The sequence below is a fragment of the Phascolarctos cinereus genome, unplaced genomic scaffold (genome assembly GCF_003287225.1).
Source record: "Phascolarctos cinereus isolate Bilbo 61053 unplaced genomic scaffold, phaCin_HiC Scaffold_3;HRSCAF=262, whole genome shotgun sequence".
NCBI classification, from domain to species: domain Eukaryota; kingdom Metazoa; phylum Chordata; class Mammalia; order Diprotodontia; family Phascolarctidae; genus Phascolarctos; species Phascolarctos cinereus.
Window position 1 is genome coordinate 171,435,492 of NW_027555736.1, and position 24,989 is coordinate 171,460,480.

The 24,989-nt window shown below is 43.2% G+C and overlaps 1 protein-coding gene across 3 annotated transcripts; it reads left to right on the top strand.

Annotated features, from left to right (window-relative positions):
- Positions 1–571: 571 nt before the first annotated feature.
- Positions 572–24,902, top strand: SLC7A7 (solute carrier family 7 member 7). 3 transcript variants are annotated; one of them, XM_021008098.2, is made up of 11 exons: positions 572–766; positions 4,347–4,437; positions 6,520–7,059; positions 16,895–17,020; positions 18,052–18,196; positions 21,937–22,060; positions 22,279–22,382; positions 22,630–22,726; positions 22,839–22,988; positions 23,280–23,463; positions 23,658–24,902. In XM_021008098.2, exons 3-11 carry the CDS (start codon positions 6,561–6,563, stop codon positions 23,762–23,764), a joined length of 1,536 nt encoding a protein of 511 aa, XP_020863757.1. In that variant the 5' UTR covers positions 572–766; positions 4,347–4,437; positions 6,520–6,560; the 3' UTR covers positions 23,765–24,902. The 3 variants fall into 3 exon arrangements, with proteins under 3 accessions (XP_020863757.1, XP_020863686.1, XP_078007421.1); XM_021008027.2 differs by having other exon boundaries at positions 572–759; XM_078151295.1 differs by lacking the exon at positions 4,347–4,437 and having other exon boundaries at positions 572–759.
- Positions 24,903–24,989: the final 87 nt, after the last annotated feature.

The window sequence follows — 24,989 nt, forward strand, 5'->3', positions numbered from 1 at the left end:
ATTTAGGGGAGGATAGGCTATTCAATGGGTAGAGAATGGGTAAGAGGTGGAATAAAGGGTGAACTGCTAGAAAGGCAGGCCAAACTCTCTGAAACCCTAGGTCTTCATTAGATGCCCAAGAGCAAGGAAATTGAATGAATCAGATATGAAGAGAGGGGGAGCCATGGCTTAGTTATTTTCCAGTCTGCCAGAGGGGAGGTTGGTGGAAAGAGACCTGTGATTTCTTCAGTGCAGGGAGATTCCAGAATGAAAACTCCCTCCACCAAATCGGATTGACGACTCACCTGAAAGTTACCATCGTAGAGCTGCCTGGGGTTATTGAGAGGTGAAGCTGCCTATGGTCACACACAATTGGTGCATGTCAGATGACAGACCTGAACCCAAATTTTCCGGACCGTGAAGCCAAGCTTTCTATCCGGCACATCAGACTTCCTTTCATGGATAAGTCCTGGGGGATAGAAGGTGCCATTCTTGACACCTCTTGAGATACCCTGAGTCTGACTGGGCTGTGCCAGCTTCAGCCCATCCCCTGGCCCCTCCTCCCTGCCGGTCAGAGTCACACATGTGTTTTCCTGTTTTTCATTTCGGTCCCCCACCACCCCCGGCTTCTCAGCTTCTTCTCACAAGTTGGCGACTGCCGAAGCTTTAGCCTTCTCTCTAACCTCCCTTTGCTAACACCTGCACCCCTCCCCCCACCTGCTGCCCGAGGTGACTGGTGGCCCCTTCTTCCCCTGCACCTGCCCAAGTACCACAGGACAGGTAAGAGGTGAGAGAGAAAGGGAAGTGGGAGAGAGGGAAAACAGAAGAAAGGAAGGGCGAAACTTAAAAGTAAGGGAGGACAGCCTTACCCTCAGATCACCTGCAGAGCCCCCCTCTCAGGGACATTAACCCCATATTAATGGGAACCCTGGGCCACAGGAGCAAAACATGTTTTGTATTTCATTTTAAAAATAGACTGTCTTTGTCAGCTACAGTAAGTCTAGAAAACAAAGTAACTGTGGTGGGGGTGGAGCAGGGTTGCATGCTTAGGGGTTATGGGGGCTTTAGCCTGATGAGAAAGTGCATGTTTTCTATTTGCTTTCTGTTGTTATGGAAGGCAGTGCAAACCAGTTAGTGCCAGGAAACAGGGAGGCAGGGCACCCGGGTTCTCTCAGGGAGGAAGTGTGTCCTAACATTTACTCTGTGGGCTGGGGATCTACGACTCAGGGGTATTTTGTCCTGGTTTCCCAGAGGAAGTATGCTGCAGGGGTTAACCCTTGAGAATTGGCCATTTGTGACCAGCTCTATCATTTGCTGTATTTTGTGAGTCAGTCGGTTTTCATTACCCACACTTTATGGGGGCTCATTTCCAACCTGGAATTTCCCTCACTCCCTGTCCAAAAAAAGGAAGTGAGTCCTGCTTGTTTACTACTTTGCTCAGAGCCCCCCAAATGGCTGCATTTCAGAGGTAGTTAGGGAGGAGTGTATACAGGGGGAAAAGTTATTATGGGAAACCTCAGGTAGACTAGAACAAAGCCATCGGTCGAAGCAGGGATTTTGCTGCCTCCATCCAGGCTACTTCAGGTGTTGAAAGCTGAGGAGGCAGCTTGAGAGACAGCCACAGTTGGTCATGGTAGCAGAGTGATTTAGGGGAGAATGAATGCTCTATGCTGGGTGTACACTGAACTCTTGTATGCCGTGTGAATGGTGGCTGAAGACAGAGAGAGGGTATTTTTTCTCTAGCTGACTGATGGTGCTCCCTGGCTGACTTGGTTTGTCCAATTTAGCAATAAAGCAAGTAGATTCAGTCTTTGCCACTTCCCCATGTGTCCGCTAGGGGATGTTGTGTGCTGTAATGGAGATACCGAGCATGGAATTATCCTGCCAAGGGGCCCTAGGAAGAAAGGGCTTGTGGCTTTTCCTTAGACATCAAACTATATACATTTGTCTTCCCAGATTTTCTAACATTTCCTTATCCTTTATGTAGTTCCACTCCATTATTTGATCTAGAATGCACCTTTGCAGAAGGTAAAGGGGAGGATCAGAAGAATGGGAAATGAGCACACCTCCTTGAAGCCCACTGTCTTCCATGGCAGAAGTGTCTTGTTTGGTTATGGAGTGCCGGGACCTGGTTTTGAATCCTGTTTCTGCTGCTTACCACCCATATGACTTTGGACAAGTTATTCTGCCTTTCAGGGCCTCGATACACTCATCAGTAAAATGAAGGGGTTGCAAAAAAAGATGGTATCTAGGATCTCTTCCTTCTAGACCTAAGTTTTATGTTCATATGAACTCCCAGAAAGTCTGCCTGAGAACTTTGAAAAATTATGGGTGAAAAGGTGTCTAATGAGGATTTTCATCACTCTAATTTCTGAGTCTGTTTGCAATGAATGAGAATTAATTAGTGTGACAAGGGACATAGAATTGAGATTTAATAATAGTGCTTACTATGTGCCAGGCACTTTACAATTATTATCTCATTTGTCTCTCACAACAACCTGCAAGATAGGTGCTAGTATTATTCTCATTTTACAGATGAGGAAACTGAGGCAAACAGGGAGTGAGTGACTTGTCCAGGATCACAGTTAGTAAAGGTCTAAGGCTGCATTTGAACTCAGTTCTTCCTGACTCCAGGCCCAGTGCTCTATTCCCTCAGCCACTTAGGGTGGGGTGAAGTTCTCTATATTAATAAAAGAGATGGGGCAGCAGGAGTAGATTTAAGGCTGAGGATAAATGTGGCATAAACTTCTGCTATTTTGGCTAAGTCCTTGTGAGACCTCTTATTTATTTTTTTGTTTGATTTTTTTTGGCTAGGTAATGGGGTTAAGTGACTTGCCCAGGGTCACGCAGCTAGTAAGCAGCAAGTATCTGAGGCTGGATTTGAACTCCTGATTCCAGGGCCAGTGCTCTATCCATTGCTCCACCTAGCTGCCCCTAGAGCTCTTGTTTTTTAATCAAATGAGATGTTAGTAATGAGCATTTAGTTCCTTAGAGTTTGCAAAACACTTTTCAAATATTATCTCATTTGCTCCTTACAATAATCCTGGGAAGGAGGTGCTATTATTATCCTCATGTTAAAGATGAAAAACTGAGACAGACAGAAGTGAAATGATGTGCCCAGAGTCACACAAATTACTAAGTGTCTGAGGCTGTATTTGAATTCAAATATTCTTCACTCTATACAGAGCTCTATCCAACTAGTAGCTTTATGATAACTATGTAACTAAGATAACTAGGTAAAGAGCTTTGTGAACTTTAAAGGTGCTATATAAATGTAATTGTTTTATTATTATTATTTTGCACAAGTTTCTAGAGCTTTGGAGGAAAGCCCCAAGAAGGTAAGAGGCATAGATTTCAGAGTTGGAAGGGATCTTGGAAATGATATAGTCCAATACCCTCATTTGATAAAAGAGGAAACTGAGGCTCAGAGAGTTGAAATGACTTGCCCAAGGTTGTATAGCTAGGAAAGAGTATAAGTGGGGCTTGAACTCACATTCTCTCAGTTCACGCAGAGTACAAGCTCCGGCAAGTGTGTCAGCAGTCTCCTTGTTTACCTCAAATGTCTTGGTGTGCTTTCTTGAGATGGAGATTAAGGAATACTTCAGGTTGAAAGGGCATGTGGTTGCCCTTGTGGGGTGGGGCAAGTTGGGATCAGGGGGCCATTTCTTGAACTTGTTTGTAGTGAGATGGCTTGTGACTCAGCTTTGGGGTAATGGTCTAAACTGGAGCCAGCTTCAGTCAGCCAAGGGGAAGTCTGCAGAGTTTTCCACTGTGGTCTGAAGTATTGCAGGGGGAAGCAAGCCACTCCACTGAGCAATGTCACAGAGATACAGTGACATCTCTGACACTTCCTCTAATATTTCTAGGCTGACTATCTCAAACTTATGTGACTACACAGCTTTTTCTACTTAAAGAAAAATCTGTGGCGGGAAAAGAGGAAAGTCAGGGGTAGGAGAAGATGTGCAAGGAGGACAGAGATAATTGGAACTCATTCTTTATATTTGCTGCCCTACTTTCTTTCACCTTAGCTAACTTTCTGCAACCAGGCTAGGGGATTGCATATTTTGGGGGGCGAGAGGAAGTGGCACCCTATTGCCTGTCCCTCCCCTTCAGCCTCCTGTCTCAGAACTGAGCTGACAAAGGAGATTCCTGAGAGGCCTCCTTATCTCAGAAATTGCTGATGGAAGAGCTCCTAGCCAGCCCCTTTTGCAGATGTGAAGGGCCTGTGAACCTTGGACCTAGACTCTTGCTTAATAACAACTTCCCTCTTTCCCCCTCCTCCTTCCCTCTTTCTCCATCTCCCCCTCCTCCTCCCCCTCCTTGAGTTAAATCCATACGTGTTTGCCCAGTCTTCCTCTTTACCACAGGCTGAAAACTCCAAGAGAAGAGATCTACAACTCTAGCTGGATCTTCAGCCCTACTGCTGCTGCCAGGGGCTGCTATATCCAGGACAAAAGTGTAAGTCTTACTTTCTAGACTTTCCCCCTCCTGATACCTAACTTTCCTCTCCTAATTTCTGTTCTTCAGGCTTTAGCTCCCTTTTGTCTCAATGCTCCCTTGCCCCAGTGATCTCTCCACCTGTCTTCCCCTCAGCTGTCTCCTGCCTTGGGTATTCCCAGCTATGTGTTCCTCCCTCCAGCTGTCTCTCTTGCCTTTAGGTATGTGTCATTGCCTTCTTATTTTCCCCCTCTCACTCCCCATTAGATTCAAATGAGTCCTTTTCCGCTAATTGGTCCTGATAGCACTGCTGTGTGGTTTAGTGGAAAGAATATTGGATTTGGATTCAGAGAATATCTCTCAGCTACTTCTTAAACTGAGTTACCTTGGGGCAAGTCACTTAACCTCTTTATACCCTTACTTTCTTAACATGAGTCCTGTTGGTTGAGAAGCTGTGTCCCCTAGGGTTCTCTAGGTATCTCTGTTCATTTTTAGGTTTATCTCTCCACTGGGATCATTCTTCTTTTTCTCATGCCCACCCATTCATATTTTATAAGTGATGGGCTCCCTTGTGAGTGACATCAATCAATCAATTGATCAATCAGTAAATATTTATTAAGTGTCTACTATGTGCCAGGCGCTGTGCTAAGTGCTAGATAGTAGCATACGGGCAAGGAAGCCATCATGCCATCATTCTCGGACCTCCCTTGATGACTATGGCCATTATTTCGCGCTCTCTTTTTCTGTAGGCAGGTTATTGATTTATTTTATTTTATTTATTTTTTACTAGCATTTTATTTTTTCCAATTACATGTAAAGGAAGTTTTCAACATTCACTTTTATAAGATTTTGAGTTCCAAATTTTTTCCCCGCCCTCCCTTCCCTCTCCCCTCCCCAAGACAGCAAGCAATTTGATATGAGTTATACATATTAAACCTATTTCCACATTAGTCTTGTTGTGAAAGAAGAATCAGAACAAAAGGGAAAAACCAAGAGAAAGAAAAATAAAAAAACCAAACCAAAAAAAGGTGAAAATAGTATGTTTCCATCTGCAGTCAGACTCCATAGTTCTTTCTCTGGATGTGGATCCATTTTCTCTTTCAGGTGATAACTTAGCTGATTGGGGGAGATTTCAGCCTGATATGAATTCTGATTTGCAAGAGATTCTCCTTGATCCCAGAGCAGATTATAGGATTATTAATGGAACTTCCATTTTATCATGAGCGCCATGAAACCTATACCATCCAGGCTTAGATCACCAAGGCTAGGGGTCCTTCTTCCATATGGAGACAGAAGGGGCTGTGCGTTAGGTTGGTGTTTAATATTGTGTAACAGTCCTTTGAAATGTCTTGGCAGGACTGTTAGCCTTGTATCCCAGCACTGGGTGAAGGGCTAGGCTATTAGGACTCCAGTCCTAACAGCTGTAGGCATTATTATCGTTGTCTTCCTGTTTACCCACTCCTCCCCACAAGAGATTCAGTGGTGGGGGGGTAGGGGTGGTGGTGGTGTCCAGCATTCTTTCTCTCTGTTAAGTAATTTCTATGGTGTATTCTACAGGAAATTGTGTGCCACAGTGTAAACAACACTGGGTTTGAATCCAGAGGACTTGGGTACAAGTCCTGGCTCCTGTTATTTATTACCTGTGTCACTTGGGCAAATAACCCAATCTCCCTTGGGCCTTAACTTTCTTCTGTTAAATGAAGAGGTTAGACCAGGTGACCTCCGAGGTCCTGTCTAGCTTTAAAGCTATGATCTTCTGATCTCAGTGGTGGAAAGTTGCTTCCTCCCAGGAGATGGGATGTTTTCTCTTCTGTGGAATGTAAACTCTTTGAGGGCATGGCCTGTCTCCCCTTTGTATCTTCTGTACTTGGGCACATAGTAGGAACTTGAGAAATGCTTGCTACTCTCAAAGATTCAGTCAAGCCAATGTAGAGTCCATGTGGTGAACCTTAGTTCACCTTAGTTCATCCTTAGAGGGGGTTGATAGGAGGTAGGAGGGGAAACCCTGGGAATGAGGAAGAAGAGTGATGGTGACAACTCCGGCTTTTGTAAGGGGGTGGTCATACAGCCTATTCCTTCAGGATCATTTTCTTTCTTCCTCAGAGGGAGATGCTAGGGAGCTGTTGAAGACTTTCTTTCCTACAATGGTTGACAGCACCAAGTATGAAGTGGCAGCCCAGCACGATGAAGATGTGCCCTCCTTGTCCAAGGAGTCCAAGTCAGGACCCGAACAGATAAAATTGAAGAAGGAGATCTCCCTGCTCAATGGCGTGTGCCTGATTGTGGGGAACATGATTGGCTCTGGTATCTTTGTTTCACCCAAAGGTGTACTCATGTATAGCTCTTCCTTTGGTCTCTCTCTCGTTATCTGGGCTGTTGGGGGCCTCTTCTCTGTTTTTGGAGCCCTTTGCTATGCTGAGCTGGGGACTACCATCAAGAAGTCTGGGGCTAGCTATGCCTATATCCTCGAGGCCTTCGGGAGCTTGTTGGCCTTCATCCGACTCTGGACTTCCCTCTTTATCATTGAGCCCACCAGCCAGGCCATCATTGCTATCACCTTTGCCAACTATTTGGTACAACCGATCTTCCCCAGCTGTTTTGCTCCGTATGTTGCTGGACGTCTGATTGCAGCTGCCTGTATCTGTGAGTGCATTTGGGGAAGGGGAATTTGGGATGGAAAGGAGGGGGCTGTAGCAGAGCTGAGACTTGGAACTGAGAGAACAGGGAAATGGTGAGGGAGCAAAGCATAGGGTAGGAACAGAGTTATCCTTCTTAACTGTTCACCTTCCCTCTTCCCTTCCCATGGAGAAGCATTATGGTAGAGGGGGTAGAATGCTGGATTTGCAGTCAGAAAGACCCTACTTCAAATCCTGCCTTTGACACTTAATTAGTTATCACTTGACTGCTCTGAATACCAGGTAGCTCTCTAACCACAAAGTTCAGGGAGTCCATGAACTTGGATGGACAAAAATCAAACCAAACCAAACCCTACATCTTTATTTCAATATAAACTGGTTTCCTTTGAAATCTTGTATATTTTATTTTAATGAATTTAAAAACACAATCCTGAGAAGGGGTGCATAGGTTCACTAGACTGTTCGAGGGATCAATGACATACAAAACAAAATTTAGGTCCTGTATGATAGTTGTGATCTGCTGTAAATCCTAGATCTTTGAAATTGATCCAAGTGGTACTGCTACTATACCGTTGGTACTACATTGGTTGGGGGGCAGGGAGGAAATTCCACTAATCTTTCTGTTCCCAATTCCCTATGCCTCTGAGAAATACCATCCCAGTCTGGGACATATGAAATGCCTGGATAACTGAGGCATTTCTCCCAACCTGATCCCCGTTGCTAGGAAGTAAAGAAATGGTGCCTTGTTTAGGACAGCTGCCATGGTTGACCTCGGAGGCAGGCAGGAATGCAAGGTTCTGCAAGACCACTATTGTTTCTGTTCCTTTATCTGCTTCTCTTTTAACTTTCCTATCCTATCCACTCTATACTTCCAAGTTCTCTCTGCTTTTGCTTTTGCCCAAAGTTTTGAGCTTTTCTGTGTTTGGGTCTTATGATGCTGTGGGTGCACCTCTCTCCATGTGTCTTCTGTCTCTGACTGGGTGTCCTCTGTAAGTGAGTACAACGGCCAGAGGATAATTGAAGGGCTGTCTCTTGTATTCTTGGGGAGTGGGGTGTTTCTAGTGTAAAAGCCTTAAATGGAATCTGTTGTTTCCTTTGTTTCTTTTAGCGGAGAGGTGGCAGGTTGGTTTACTGAAGGGAAGGTTTATTTGAGTATTTAATGGAATACAGCAGGGAAAGTCACAGGGAGAGAGCTTAAAGGTCATTGAATTCAATGCCTTTATTTGCAAATGAGGAATCTGAAAGCTAGGGATGTAAAATGAGCTGTCTGCTGAAGGTCACATAGGTAGTAAGGGATAGAGCCAGGTTTCAAACTCTGGTCCTGTGACTCAGTGCTTTTCCCTCTCGAATTTATGCATTTAGCAAAGCTTCATTTCTTTGACATTGTCAGGGAATGAACCATCTCACCTAAATTTATTTTCCATATGACAGAAACTTACCCTTTAAAGCTCTCAAACTTCTTATTTTAATTTGAATATTTCTGAACTGTGTTAGAGCCTTTTGCTTTCTGAAACAGAGTATACTGATCATGATGTCATTTTTTTCTTGATGATTCAGACTGTGATTGCACAAAATAGCTCCTGACTACTTGCCTCTTGAGTTCTTATATGACCTTTTTAGAGGTTTTTTTTTTCTGCCTGCTTCTTCCGCTTTCAGGCCTTCAGCTATGAATTTTTGTTGCAGTCAGCATGCCTGGTTCTTGTATCTACCAACTACTTAGTAGAAATGACTGGCTCTCGTACTTACCAACTATTTAGTAGAAATAAAGCACAATGGAACAGGAGTAGGGGACAGAAGGAACATAGAAAAAGAATTGGGGTACAATTCTCCTGATGGGAAAGGATGGAGTTTGAAGTTGGGAAGAATCCTCTCTCCTCTAAGCTACTGCTTTGCTTCTGTCTCTTGAGAGATGCATGAACTGTCCCTTTTAAAGTGGTCTCTGCCAGCTTCTCAGAACTAGCCTTAAACAGAATATTAGTAAAAAACTTTCCGTTATGGAGCACTTTAAGATTTGCAAAGCACTTTTCTAGTATGATATCATTTGATTCTCACAACCTTAGGTGGTATTATAGATATTATTATGTTCATTGTACAGATGGAGAAACTGAGGCTGGGGCAGCTAGGTGGTGGAGTGGATAGAGCACCTGCCCTGGAGTCAGGAGTTCAAATTTGACCTCAGACACGTACTAGCTGTGTGACCCTGGGCAAGTTTCTTACCTCTGATTGCCTCCAAAAAAAGGGGAAAAAAAGTAACTGAGGCTGACAGAAACTGTAACTTGTCCATGATCCAAAGTTAGTAGGCTTGCAACTAAAGGTGGATGTGAGCCTGGGTCATCCTGACTCCAAGCCCAGCATCCTAGCCTTGATAGCAAAAATGCCAAACTCAAATAGAAACAGATCCCTGCTGATCAGCCTCCTATTGACTTAGGAAACCATAAATTAATATTCTCAAACCACAAATTAACATTATCTATGTTTTATTGTATTTTTATTCATTTTGTTAAACATTTCCCAATTATATCTTAATCTGGTTCAGCGCCTGGGCAGTTTGACACCTCTGCTTTATAGCTCACTCTGGAACAAGGCTGAGAACTCCACAGGGGAGATTAGAGTCATTATGAATGCCACCTTCTATCCAGTGACCCTGAATGGAGCCAGGGACTATAATGCCTGAGCAGCAATCACTGTCCTTGGCATGGTTATAATAACTATGGAATACTGTCAACTTCTATGTCCTCTTCTTTTGGTGATATTCAGAGCATACGCTATAGTTTTATATAGGGCCTGAATGGAGGAAGGATGCTAGTGAATTCTTCCCAATTTATAGAGGAAGAAATTGATACCCCAGGGAAATGGAGGCTACATGTTACAGTAGAACAACTGCTAAATTTGCAGTCAGAGGTCCTGTGTTCAAATCCTAGCTCTTACCCTTTACTGCCTTATGATACTGGGCAAGTCACTTTAACTTCACTGGATCTCAGTTTCCTTAGCTGCAAAATGAAGAGGTTGGGACACAAAAAGTTCCTTGACTCTAAGTCAATGGTGTTATGGTCTTAAACTCAATGACTCAGGCATAGAGGTCAGGTAGAACCCAGGTGACCACATATCTAATTCCTTTGTCCTTTCCTTAACTCTGATTTCATTGTTCTGGGTCTCTTTGGGGACAATCCGGTAGCCCTGGACCCTGTTATACCTTGCCCACACTGCTTAGTTTAAATATGTCAATCCCTCTTATCAGATTTTGCTACTTTTCCTTGAGAGTACCTTTTCAGGTACTAGTGGAAGGGGTGGGAAACCTGCCTGCGGCCTCAAGGCCACATGTGTCCTTCTAGGTCCTCAAGTTAAAGGGCCTTGTATGGCCTTGAGGCTGCAGGCAGGTTCCCCACCCATCAGTGCCTTGTTTCCTCACCTTTACCAGTCAGCCAACTTTTATTCAGTTCCCACTGTGTACAGAGCACTTTACTATGGGGAGCTACACTAGAATTTTTGTATCTTCTTGTGAAGAGATATCTCAGGTTGGTGAGCCAGGGTTCACGTGAAAATGCTGTCCCATCGACTTGGAGAATTGCCTCATCACATCACAACACTTATCTGAGAGACTTTAAACCCTCTTGGTGCTCAGCTACTCTTCGGATCATAGTTCTAGAGCTAGTGGGGACCTTTGAGGTCATCTAGTCTTGCCTCCATATTTTACAGATGAGGAAACTAAGGCTCAGATGGGTTGAGAGACCTGTCCAGGATCTCAACGGTAGTAATCATCAGAGGTGTAAGATATGAATTTAGGTCTTTTGACTCCAGACCCAGTCAATATCCTTTCCACAGGGTGAAACCTATCTTCTTAGGAGGAATGTAGCTGTATTCAGCTTAGTAAGAGGACTGAACAAGACTGTCAGAGGACCTGAAAAGGCTATGCCTTGGCCCTTCTGATCTCTGTGCTCTAGGCGAACTTGGGCATGTGGTGTCATGCAGTTTTACCTTGTGCCAGAACCACTAACCTCATGGATACAAGACTAATGAGGCAGAACAGCTGCCTCATGGGGCCCCCAGATGGCCTCTGCCCTTTGAACTGGCCTTCACTGAGAAGACAGTTACCTTTTCCAAGAGTGTTCCCATAAGAATTTTCTCATGTGTTGGGAAACTGGGTAACCAGAGGTAAGTGAAGAAGGTTAAATTCTATGTCTCATATTGAACCAGACCAACAATCTTGGTTAGAGATAAGGTGAACCAGAACCCCTGGGCCCAGTTTAGTGGTCCATATGGACTTAGGTAAGACCCTAAAGGAAACATCCTCTAGCTACAGATCTACTTTGAACCAAAAAAGTCTTTTGGGGACCACCATTAAGTGCTTGGACATCGGCACTTGGACATTACACACACACACACACACACACACACACACACACACACACACACACAGAGCAAAGTGGGTAATGGCTTCTAGGTTGCTCTAGAAAATCCTCAAATGTCTGGTAGTACCAACATTAGAATCAGAAATAGAGAACACCATCTTCTAGAGAGATTTTTGGATGAAGGCATCAAGGGGTAGTAAGTGGGTGGAGGAAGTGGAGACAGTGGAGAGGTACAAAGTTTTAGGTAGATCAGATTATAGATTTAGAGCTGGAAGAGACTTAGAGGTCGTCTAGTCTGACTACCTCCATTTTACAGATGAAGAACCTGAGGCCAGAAGGTCACACAAGGTCATAGGTGCCAGCTGCAGGATCTGAACCCCGATCTTCTAGATTCCAAACTCAGGGTGTTTCTCATTGTACCAGTTCTCCTTGAGACTCATCTTTGAGGTTTTTTTTCTTTTTTTATGCCCTTAGAGTAGTTGAAAGAAGGCCTCTAAAAGATATTAGTGGGGCAGCTAGGTGGTGCAGTGGACAGAGCACTGAGCCTGGAGTCAGGAGGACCTGATTGCAAATCTAGACTCAGATAATTGACCTTACTGGCTGTGTGACTCTGGGCAAATCGTTTAACCATCAATTGTCTCAAAAAAAAAAAAAGGAGAGATTAGGGAAGAGTCTTAGGATAAGTGGGCAGTAGGAGAAGATTGAACTGGCACACAGCAAGTAAGGCGGCAGAAAAGACGGTGCTGAGGTCAAAAGCACCAAGAGCTATAGGAAAGACCAGTACTAGCCCACTCAGTAGTTTTTCTGGTCAAGCATTGAAGTACCCAAGGGGAAAAGAACAGAAGATGGGGGCATTTCTATTCATGTGGCCATTAAATGATTAGCAGGCAAACTATATTCTGACCAATAAATTAGGACTAGGTTTTTTTTTTTTGCAAGGCAATTGGGATTAAGTGACTTGGCCAGAGTCACACAGCTAGTAAGTGTTAAGTGTCTGAGGCCAGATTTGAGCTCAGGTACTCCTGAATTCAAGGCCGGTGCTCTATCCATTGCACCACCTAGCTGCCCCAGGACTAGTTATTTTTGAGTCAACAGTTTGGGTGACATGGCTTCATTTCTACAAAGGGACCATTGGGTTTGAGGAACGAGGGAAAATATGGTCTTCCTACTGAGGTGATTGAAGGGTTGTCTCCTCAGGATAAAATAGCCTTTGCCCCAGCTGACATTTGGGAATTTTCTAGAGTACTCTAGAAGCCATTACCCACTTTTCCATGTCTTTCTGTGTGCAAAATGCCTATTTATTTATGTCCCAGTACTTAATAGAAGAGGTAGTTCCTAAAAGTCCTACTTTAAAGTGAAACTGAGCTAGGGGATGCTTCTTTAGGTTCATTTCCAATCCAGTGATTCTTTTAGCTCATCTAACTCCTCTGCATGGAATACTTCTCCATTCACATATCCACAAGAAGCCCAGGTTTCATGGGGTGGTTTTGTAGCAGTTCTTTTTGAATGGCAGGTTAAGGTCTTCCCTTAGGGATAGTTTACTTTTAGGCTCATGCTCAGGGGCACAGAGCTAAACTGCTGGAAGTCTGGGAGTTCTACTTTGGTTGAGTGGCCCTAGAAGTTGCAGCTTGATTCTGCTTCAGAAAAGGGCCTTGAAGGCAGAGTCTGCTGATCCATTCTGAAGTAGGTTTGAATATGTTGGTGCTAGAAATGACTTGACCTCCTTGGACCAAGAAAGGCCCAAGATAAGACTGGATCTCTAGGAAATTCTCTGGACCAGAGTGTACTCCCCAGACACCCTTTGGTCTGGACTTGCACCTCCAGGTTTGAGGAAGAATTGAACTGGCAAACAGGAGTGAGAATATGGGATCAAGTTTGCTCTGGGATTAGTCCAGTGTGTATCTTCTGTTCTGCAAGTGTTTCCCTCCTTTGGCTTTGCCTTCAAAGCATGAGTTCCACTTTAAGAGCAATGATCTTGGCCAAAGCTCTGGGGCCACCTATCAGCTGTATCTACCCTGGGGAGGGGTAGGAAAAGAGTCCAGTCAGCACTCTCCTACTCATTTCCTGCTCCCATAGCCATGAGGGCCCAGAGGAAGCTGAGCTAAGAGAGGTCAGGTGTACCACGATATGTCCTCTCTCTTTCACACCTTATTTCACAGGATTCCTTTCTCACTTTAAAAAGAGTCTAATGTGTTGAACAAAGAGATCAAATTAGACACCTTACATCAAAGTAACATGACTGAATAAACTTATTTAATGAGATAACACTGAGGAGTTTGGGTCATGAAGCTGACACACCATCTCCTCTGAGTTTCCATTAAATATATCAATTCATGAAGGGCAAAACCTGCAAAATTAAGAGTTCTGAAGACAGAGGAATAGAGAATTGGAGGAATGCTGCAGAGAGGATCAGTTTACTGATGAAGCCAGAGAATAGAGTGGAGAGTAGGGGATTGTGGAGATTGAACTGTGCAAAAAGCATACCTTCATTTTAATGGAAGAGGATTGTTTGTAGATCTCTTAGTTTCAGAGATAGAGCATAGATTTGGAAGGGACCTGAGGCAGGGTTCAAACCCAGTTCTTCCTGACTTCAAGTCCAGCATTCTGTCTACTATACCACATTTAAGCTAGTCCAACCTCCTTATTTTACAGATAAGGAAACAGATCTCGGGAGGTTGTGACTTGCCTAAGGCCCCATATGTAGTGGTGAGATTGAACCCAAGCTTTTTGCTTCCAAAGTTAGTGCTTCTTCATTTGTACTGTAGGTAGAATGGGCCAGTCCCTTGAATCCATCGCAATTAGGATCCATGCTCCAGGGTAGTCCAGAGAGTTTTGTATAGTTTGGGGTATATAGACTATAATCCAGTGCATTCGTTAAGAAGGACAGAAGAGCTATAAATGTTGGTACATTGCAGTGTCTTCTGAAGGGGAGAGAGGGAGAGGCAAAAGTAGGTAAAGGAGGCCAGAGTGGTGGTGGTCAGGAGGATAGGGGAAATGAAGAATCAGGAAAGGTGGGATTGAGAATCTTCTGGCAATCTGAATGAGAGTGGCTGAGTGGTAAATTGGGTGTATTGAGTGTTGGGAAGTCCAGAGAGCTGCAAAAAGCTGGAAGAGATCAGTGAGCTGAAGGGTAAGATAGAAAAACCCTGTTCATTTAGTGGGGAGCTAGCTTGATTGTGTATGCCTGTGTGTGCCTTAATGATTAACTTGGCACTTCTGAGGTCTGGTGCTGTAATTGCATTTTGGCCTAGCCTTATGATAAGGTTCGATTGTTTATTGTAGTGTTTTTTCCTTTCTATATGGAACAGAAATGAGCCTTGCTGAAATTGGGCAGAGATTTAGAACAGTAAAAATCAGTGGAAGGATTTGGCAGTGTGGGAGAACAGAGGATTCTTCCTTTGTAGAGCTAAACTTCCCCCTTTCAGATATGGGGGGAGAGGAGTCACTACTGACTGGGTGGTACAGTGGGTACAGCTCTGGGACTTGAGTCAAGGACGACTTAAGTTCAAATCCTTTCTCAAACATTTGCTAGCTGTGTGACTCTAGGCACACAGTCTGTTTCCTCATCAGTAAAGTGAGCTGGAGAAGGAAATGGCAAACCAATCCAGCATCTTGTCCAAGAAAAATCCCAAATGGGGTCAGGAAGAGTCATACATGACTGAACAAATTACTTTTTGGTCATTTTGGTTATTTTGGTCATTTGGTCATAGTGTCGCAGAGTTCTGAACTGGACAGAAAAATGGAGATGGGAAGACTGGAGCATAATCCTAGGATGATAGATTTAGAGTTGGAGGGGAGCTTAGAGGCCGTCTAATCCATACCTCATTTGATATATTGAAAAAACTGAAGCCTTGAACTGAGCAAGGGACAGCTATTAAAGTCTTAGAATTTTCAGCTGACCTGGGGCCTGGAGCTGACAAGTCTACCAGTGTGACTCAGTTTTATCACTTGTATGATAGATGGACTTTGTCTTTTCCTTTGAAACCCACAGAGAAAGGGAGTCCATAAGAAGATAGTAAGATGGCTAAAGTTTGTCTCCAGAGGGGAATGTATCTACCCTGTGTTAGAGATGGAAAGAACGAGAAAGAGAACACAAGGAAGGGGAGGGTTGGGGCTGGAACAAATTCTAAGAAGCATTTAGCTGGGCTTCAGATCTGCTTTTTCCACCTTTCTTTCCTCCCACATCCTGTATTACTGGAGCCAACTTGCCTGTGGACAATGTGTGGGCTTCTCCCCTTCCTTGACTCTCTTTCATCTGAGGGGTGACCTATGAGATTTAACAAAGCCACAGGAAGTAGTGAGGAAGGCAGTGTGGTGCAGTGGAAAGCGCCTGGGCAGAGAGACCTGGGTCAGAGGGTGGAGTCTGCCAGAGACTTAAGTAATTCACTCCTTCTCTGAGTTTTCTCATCTATAAAAATGAGGCATTAGACTTCTGCAGTTGTTACCAGATTCACTCATGCTAAGATTCTAGAGTTACATCCAGGGAATTGCCTGAGGAATATTTGTAGTTGTTCCCACTGAGATGATTGTTGGACCAGAGATAAAGCCCCTACCTATTCTCGGTGGCCCCTCTCAGCGCCAAGTGTCTCTTTCAACAGAAAAATAAGCAATGGGACTGGCAGGCACAGGAAGTCTAGCTTAGATACTAATCCTTGGTCACACGTCCTGACCTGTCGGCTCAGACAGTGGATAAGTCACAACAAGACTATTCTCAGGGAAAGGATCAAGGTTAAAATAATTCAGCAGCAACATAAAAGAGTCTGAACAGACTGCTCAGAGATGTAGCTGGAGGAGGGGAGAAGCAACAAAACCTTTTTTCTCTGGATCTGTGGGCTAGGCACATCATCACTAATCTCTTTCCACCATCTTTTGCCCTCTTCTGTGAATGTGAGTTTAGGCATACTAATAATTAAAGCTAGCATTTATATACATCACTTTGAGGTCTGCAAATCACTTTAGAAATATCTCATTTAATTTTTGTAACAACTCTAGGAGGTGAGTATTATTATTATTTCAATTACAGATGAAGAAACTGAAGTAAGCATAGGGTAAGGGATTTGCTCAGGGTTACTCAGCTAATAAAAGTGTCCAAGACTGGATTTGAACTCAGGTCTAACACTGTATCCATTGCCCTAGCTAGCTGCGTCTACCAATGAGGTACAGTCATCCTCCCAAGTTATCTGATGAGATATCTGAGTGTATCTGGTATCAGTTTGGTAATCGGTCCTTGATTTAGATGGTAAATTCCGTGAGGGCAAGGACATAGCTCCTTACTGGGTAACTCAGTGGTCTCCAGATCAGGGTTGTGCACACAAGCTCAGCTAATTTTTGGGGTGATAATGATCAAGACCGTCTGGCACCCAAGTCAGAGCCAAAGCCCTTCAGTAGCTCTTGGTCCTATAGATACCTCCACTCAAAGGTAACTGCTTGGAAATCAACGGCTCCACCCCTTTCCTCCTTTGATATGGTCATTAACCAGGATTTTTTTTCCAGGTCTCTTAACCTTCATTAACTGTGCTTATGTCAAGTGGGGAACAATGGTACAGGACATTTTCACCTATGCTAAAGTACTGGCTCTGATTGCAGTCATCATTGCTGGCATTGTCAAAATAGGCCAGGGTAAGAGGCAAGGCTATTCTTGGCAAAGGGGAGGGTGTGGAATGTGCTTGGTTGGGTCCATGCACTTTTCAGGGGCCCTAAGCACCTTGCTACACACTAGGATTTTGCTACCCTTGGGAATAGGCAAAGGTAAAAATGTGCTTCACTGAATCTCTTCCCTGCCCATTTTCAGATGGTACAGGTGTGTGTGCTCATTTAAATGCTAGATCTTTCAGGTAGATATGGTGAACTCCTCTTTCTTATCTAGATGGTATCTACCCCTACTGGCTGGTCCTGAAAAAAGACCACAAATGCAAATAAATGCAAATATAAACACCACTTTAGGACCTTAGTGCATATCTCCACCTTTCTGTTTTGTTGTGGCCTCTCACCCTCAGCATCCCCACTAGTCCCTTAGACCAGACATGTTAAATGTGAGGCTAAGGGCTGTATGAAGCCCACAACACTCCTAAGTGCCCTTTGAACCAGATTAAAATGAATTTGGGAGATAAGTTAATAAAATAAATAAATACAATAAAGCACAGGTAATATTACTATGTGGTTTTCTAAGTCAATATGGGGATCCTTATGTACAGTTTAGAGGGCCCTGTTTCTGAGTTGGACACCATCGAATGAAGCTGATCCGCTCCAGATCGTCCCCTATCTTTCCTTTCCTTCTGACCCAGCAGCATGTTGTAGTGAAAAGAGCATTAGATTTGGATTTAGAAGACCTGGTTTTGAATCTCGGCTTTGCTGCTTACTAGATGCATGGTTTTAGATAAGTCATGTCACAACTCCAGGTCTTTGGTTCCTCATCTGAAAAACAAGGAGGTTGGCCTATGTCCCTTTCAATTCTAAATCTGGGATCCTAGGAGATTGTCAGCTGTCCCCTTCCTGACCTTTGCCAGTTATTGTCTTTCATAAGTTTCTGAAGATCTTAGGAATTCATGTTTACCTGCATTGTCTTGATTCTTTCAACTTCTATTCTGAATCACCTTGAAGTTGTTGGACTGTCTTAATATTCCAACTCTACAAAATTTTCTGGATTGTAGGACATGCAACTAACCTTGAGAATTCATTTGAGGGGTCTTCGTTTTCGATGGGAAATATTGCTTTGGCACTGTATTCTGCTCTTTTTTCCTACTCGGGCTGGGACACTCTCAACTATGTCACTGAGGAGATCAAGAATCCTGAAAGGTGGGTACTCTACCACAGACTTCATAATTACACTTTCCTATGCATTTGCCTTTATAGGTATTTTTATCTACTCTTTGCCCTGCTACTTTTAAGATATTTAGGGTGTATACAAACTCTTACAGACCTTACATGTGTATTTCTTCTATAGGCTCCAGAATACTTTCCTTATTTTCCAAATTTATGCCCATATTGAATTAATCTATTTGTTTGAAAACCTTGAATATTATAAAAATTAAATTTTATTTTAAAAAATGAAGAAACATTAATATTCTCTTGCCTCCTTCCTAAGTCCCACTGGGGAATAAAAACAAAATTACACAAAACTCTTGTAACAAATGTAGTCAAGCAAAGCAAGTCCCCATATTGGTCATGTCCAAAATGTATGTCTCATTCTGCATATTTAGTCTATCAATTCTCTATCAGGAGGTGCATAACATTCTTCATTACTGTCCCTCTAGAATTATAGCTAGTCATTGTGTTGATCAGAATTCACAAGTCTTTTGAAATGCTTTTACAATGTTGTTGCATAAATTGTTCTCTTGATTCTGCTTACTTCACTGCATCAGTTCTTACCAGGTTTCAGAGAAATTGCTCCTTTCATCATTTCTTTTTGTAAAAAATTTGTACATATTTTAATATATAATTCTGCGTACATTTGTCTTCCTTTATAAGAATGTAAGCTCTATGGGGCAGCTAGGTGGTGCAATGGACAGAGCACCGGCCCTGGATTCAGGAGTACCAGAATTCAAATCCGGCCTCAGACTAGACACTTGACACTTAGTAGCTGTGTGACCTTGGGCAAGTCACTTAACCCCATTGCTTAGCCCCCCCCAAAAAAAAAGAAAGAAAGAAAAAAAAGAGAAAAACAATGTAAGCTCCTAGAGGGCCTGGACTGTTTTATTTATCTTTCCTTAGGGCCTAGCATAGACCCTGACATATAGCAGGCATTTAATTAATGCTTGTTGATTGATATATAATATTGTTAAGGTTTATAAAGTACTTTATGTACATTATCTTGTAGGATCCCCAGAACAACCCCATGAGGTAGATTTTATTATTACCCTCATTTTACAGCACTGTAAGTTATTGTTGCTCCTGTTTTCTTTTGAACTGCTACAGTATTTAGCTTGGCATTTCTGTGGCTAGGCACCTAGGCAGACAGGAGTCATCTTTACTAATGGTGATAACCAAGGAGTAGTTAGTATCATCCTAGATTACAGGTTTCACTGTAGCGAACTGAGCATCCTTTCATCACTTCTTAGAGCACATTCATATACCATAATTTGTTCATCCATTCCCCAAATGATGGGCAACCCTTTAGTTTCTGGTTCTTTCCTACCACAAGAAAGGATACAGAGGAAGGAAAAAAAAAGTCCTAGTCTTAAGAAACTCATAGTCTAATGGAGGAGATAATATGTAAACAGCTACATATATACAAATAAAATAAACAGAATAAACTGGAAACACTCTCAGAGGGAAGGCACTAAAATTAAGGAAGAATAGAAAAGGCTTCTTGTAGAAGATGGGACTTGAAGAAAGCCAGGAAAGCCAGAACATGGAGATGAGGAGGGACAGAGTATCAGGTTTGAGAGTCTGCTGGTGAAAATCCAGTTGTGAGATAAAATGTTTTGTGTATCATTGAGTATGTCGAGGAGAGTAAGGTGTAAGAAGACTGGAAAGGTAAGAAGGGGCCAAGTTATGAAGGGCTTTAAAAAAGAGAGGATTTGATTCTGGAGGTAATAGGCAGTTACCGGAGTTTGTAGAATGAGGTGTGTGTGTGGGAAGGAGTGACATGATCAGATCTCAGGTTTCAAAAGATCAATTTGACAGCTGAATGGAGGATAGACTGGAATAGGGAGAGATCTGAGTCAGGGAAACCAACCAGTAGGCTACTGCAGTAGTACTGGCATCAGGTGATGAGGGCCTCCAGGGTAGTGACCATGTCAGAGAAGGAGGCATATATGAGAGTTGGCATGAAGGTATAGGACTTTGCAACAGATTGGATATATGTGGGGGTGGGTAGGGTGAGAGTCAGGAGTTTAAGATGACACCTAGGTTTCACGCCTGGGTAGCTAGGAAGATGGTGGTACTCTTGGCAGTAATAGGAAAATTAGTAGCTGCTTTATGTATTTTTGTACATATAAAACCTTTTCTTCTTTCTTTAATCTCTGGAAAATATGCCTAGTAGCAGTAGTACTGAAAACCTCCCAATTTGCCCCAAGTCTGAACAGTCAATATTTCAGTCAAAAATGGTGAATGAATTAGTGGCCAACCTGATGAAACAAGCTGGAGGTGCAGAGGAGGAAGGAAATAAGCAGAGGATAGGCACGCTTTTGAACATTTTGGAGTTGTGAATAACATGGTTCTCATGCAAAATAATATATGCAAATTAGATCATATTATTTTTTGAGAAACCAACAAGGTGGCCTTTTAATGAAAGATAAGAGCCTGATTAGGCAGCAGTTAGTGGAAAACAAGCTGGATTCAGGCTGGAATGATGTTTCCACCTGCTGGACAGAACTGGAATGACTAAGAAATGCCGTCTGACATTTAAGGAGTGTCCTCAATGGCCTTGTTGGTCTAGAAGGGACCTTGAAAGACCATTTAGTCAATCCCCTAAATGCTAGTTAGAGGAGTATGTAAACTGGTTAGGATGGATGGCTCTCTCTCCTGTTCTTAATAGCTCTCCATAGGACATTTTAGAGCCTTCCTATATTATGTGTACTAAGGCTTCACAATCCAGATTGTTAGGAAATGTCTTCTGTTTTGTGCCCTGGGGAAGGTATTCTTATTAGCAGATTGGACACATTAGGCTCTGGGTAAATGGCTTCTACCTTCCTGCGCTGTTATCTTGTAGTCTGGCCCTTTCTCTATTAACCACATTTTCTTTTCTTATGAGCGACTCTTCCATCTCATTTATGTATAGCAAAGGGTTTTTCTTTCTTTAGTAGTAGCACTGCTTCCTTAATTTTTTTATCCTCAGTTCCAAATTCCTTCCCTCCCTCCACCCCTTCTCTACCCTTTGAGAAGGCAAGAAATACAATACCCATTATACATATGAAGCCATGCAAAACATATTTCCACTTTAGTCATGTTGCAAAAAAAAAAAGGCACAAGAAAAATAGAGAAAAACTGTTTCAACCTGTACTATAGAGTCCATCAATTCTCTATCTGTAGTGGAGGTTTAATGGCACCTTTAATCATGCTCTTTAATCGTGAATACATTTAGAATTATTAGAACAGAATTAGGTCCTCATGACATTTATACAGGGCTTTATGGTTATAAAGTGCTATATACAGAACTTCTCTCTAGGAGAGTGTAAGCTCCTTGAAGGCAGGGACTGTTCTTGTATCCTTAGTACCTAGCCCAGAGCCCGATATATAGGTGCTTAATAAATGCTTGCTGGGGGGGGAGGCAGCTAGGTGGCACAGTGGATAAAGCACCAGCCCTGAAGTCAGGAGGACCTGAGTTCAAATCCAGCCTCAAACACCTGACACTAGCTGTGTGACCCTGGGCAAGTCCCTTAACCCCAATTGCCTAAAAAATAAATAAATAAAAAAAATAAATGCTTGCTGAATGAATGGTCTTTTACTACCAGAGAATCTCAGATACAAAGGCAAGCCATCCTGCTGTTCCTGGGAAAGACTGAAGTGGTTGGGGGAGAAGCCTGAGGATATTGGGAGATTAATCATGTACAGGGGGATGGGACTAACTTCTATACTTTCTTCTCTGACTGTAGGAACTTGCCCCTCTCCATTGGCATTTCTATGCCCATCGTCACCATTATCTACATTTTGACCAATGTGGCCTATTACACTGTGCTGAGCATGAAGGACATCATGGACAGTGATGCTGTTGCTGTGGTAAAGGATTGTGGCCATCAAGAGGGCGAGGAGGGTAGATAGGTCCCTGTAAGCCTTGATGGAGGACCTCAGAAGTACAGTTGGGGAGGGGTTACCTCAGATTTAGGGAGAAAGCATGAGGTTCCTGCGGTGGGGTGGAACAATACCTTGATTTTCATATAATAAACATTCTCTTTTCCCACTACCTTTTTTCCTACTTTTTTCCTCACCCCATGCAGACTTTTGCTGACAGAATTTTTGGAGTGTTCAACTGGACAATTCCCTTGGCTGTTGCCTTATCCTGTTTTGGGGGTCTCAATGCTTCCATCGTGGCTGCTTCCCGGTGAGACTGGATGTTCTTTTGAGATACCATAGTTACTGAGGAAAACTGCAAGGGACAGAGAGATGGAAGGACTTAGGGGGCCCAGCCTGCTACAGTCTTCTTTGGGCCTTGTGATAAACCTCTTAGCTTTTGCAACTTTGCCATCCTGATTACCACTATTCAGCTTCCGGCTGTCTTGTACGCTGATGGCAATCTATAGGTTTCGATTTTTATCCCACCTCAGCCTCCTCTCTCCTACCTGAAACAGGCTCTTTTTTGTGGGCTCACGAGAAGGCCACCTCCCTGATGCTATCTGCATGATTCATGTTGAAAGGTTTACTCCAGTGCCATCTCTGCTGTTCAATGTAAGTGTTCCCCTAAGTGAAGGGTTGGTTGTTAATGGAGGGAGTATTGACAGCACTGTCCTGGGGGAGGTTGGGTCTGGTTCTTGGGAGCTCCAGGGTTTGTGTATCACAGGGAGCCATGGCACTCGTCTACTTGTGTGTGGAGGACATCTTCCAGCTCATCAACTACTACAGCTTCAGCTACTGGTTCTTTGTGGGTCTCTCCATCGTGGGGCAGCTTTACTTACGCTGGAAGGAACCTGACCGATACCGACCCCTCAAGGTGATTCATTAATCTTGTTTCTATGAAACATCCAGAATGCTAATAAGAGAATTTTGAACCAGAGGGACAGATTTTCCAGCATTGTTCAGAGGCAGGTGGCAATCTAGACACAAGAAACCTCATGGGAGGGAAACTCAAGGATTCAGACAAGGATAATAAAAATTTTAAAAAAAAGGAAAACATTGATGACCTTGCTGGGTGATAGACATCCCCATCTTCCTCAGGACACAAGGTTGTGATGGGAACTTTAGGCTGTCTAATCTCAAGTTATATTCTACTTTCCATTTGCAGCTCAGTTTGGTCTTCCCCATCATCTTCTGCCTTTGTACCATCTTCCTGGTGGCTGTCCCTCTTTACAGTGATACTATCAACTCCCTTATTGGCATTGGCATTGCCCTCTCAGGCCTGCCCTTTTACTTCTTCTTCGTCAGAATGCCGGAACACAAACGGCCATACTGCCTCCGAAGGACTGTGGGTGAGTCCTGGGGGACCACTGACTCTGATTTTGAAGTTTGTCCTCTTGTTCTATAAGATGAATGTCTCACTTCTAATTCTCTGGCCTTCAGGGAAGTTACTGACTGCCCTTTGATGTGATCGTCCTGGTTCCTCCTCCTCCAACCCCCACATAATCCCTCCTCTTTTATGACTTATTCTCTCTCTTCCTTGCAGCACTGGCCACAAAATACATCCAAGTCCTGTGCATGTCAGTTGCCACAGAGATGGATTTGGAAGATATGGGAGAGACACCTAAGCAACAGGACCCCAAGTCCAACTAATCAACAACCTGACTTCTCCCCAATGAGACATTAAGGGCAGGGAATTTCCTTTTCCTACCTTCCAGGGCCAGAGGGATAGGATCCTTTCTTGAAGACAACCTACCAAGTCCAGACCTGGCTTTGGGACAGCTTAGGAAACTTGAACTTATTCTTTAAGAGAAGTTGAATTCTTTAAGAGAAGTTGAGAATAATTTATTTTTTTTGTTACTTCTAGTTCCAGGTTTTTAAATGGAAGGTTGGGGGTGGGAAGAAGCATGCCTTGGGCTTGGTTTCTCTATTAGCAGGTCCTCAGGAGGATGAGGAGGAGGAGCAGGGACAGGTGCCCAGAATACTAACTAGCTGAATTCTGCACCACCTTCCCATCCCTCTTTCCCATCGGAGGCTTAGCAATGCTCCTGGCCTCCTATCTGCATCAGGGAGGAACCTACTAAAGGGGCAAAGGGCACTTGTAGGATCTTCTTGGATAACAATAAAAGAGATGACAGTGGCCTCTTTATTTGCACTGTCAGGTTTTCTCTGGGGATAGCCTTGGCTCTGATTTTCAGATTGTGATACAGATGTGAAAAAAAATCTTGATGCTCTGGAATCATTCCCCAGGTACTCCTTTCCTTCCAACCTTAAGCCCATGTTGTTTTGTACAGTCAGATGAAATTGTTTCAAATGGGACTTATAAATTATTGAATGCTAAAATGTTGATTAAAAAACTGATTTCTACCTCCACTGAGGTCAAACATGCAAATGCTATCAGGTAGTGGGACCTACAACTCAAGTGTCAAAAAAAAATTTACTCTCATTAATATTTATTTAGACCCATTATCTGAAAAATATATATGTGTCATAGGTAGAGATAATGGAAGTGTGAGGTATTGGGAAGGCTGCTGTACCTAGAAACAGAAGAGCTTGGTTTTCATCCTAGCTCTGAGCCTAATAAGCTGTGTGACCATGAGTCCATTTCCTTATTTGTAATAAATGTGGAATTTGAGTGAATTATCTCTCAGAGTTGGGGTGAAAGTTTACCTACACAGACTATACTGCCTTTCCCAACCAATTCAGACATATACTTCAAGTCAAGGTGACTATTTGGCTGGAAAGACTTTATATGAATGTATATGGAATAAACATAAATATGGGCTGGGAAGTTTTTTTTTTTAATGTGATAACAAAGGCTGGATTTGGCCCAGTTTCGCTGCTTTGATTTCCTATGCTCTGTCAAATATTACTCTTT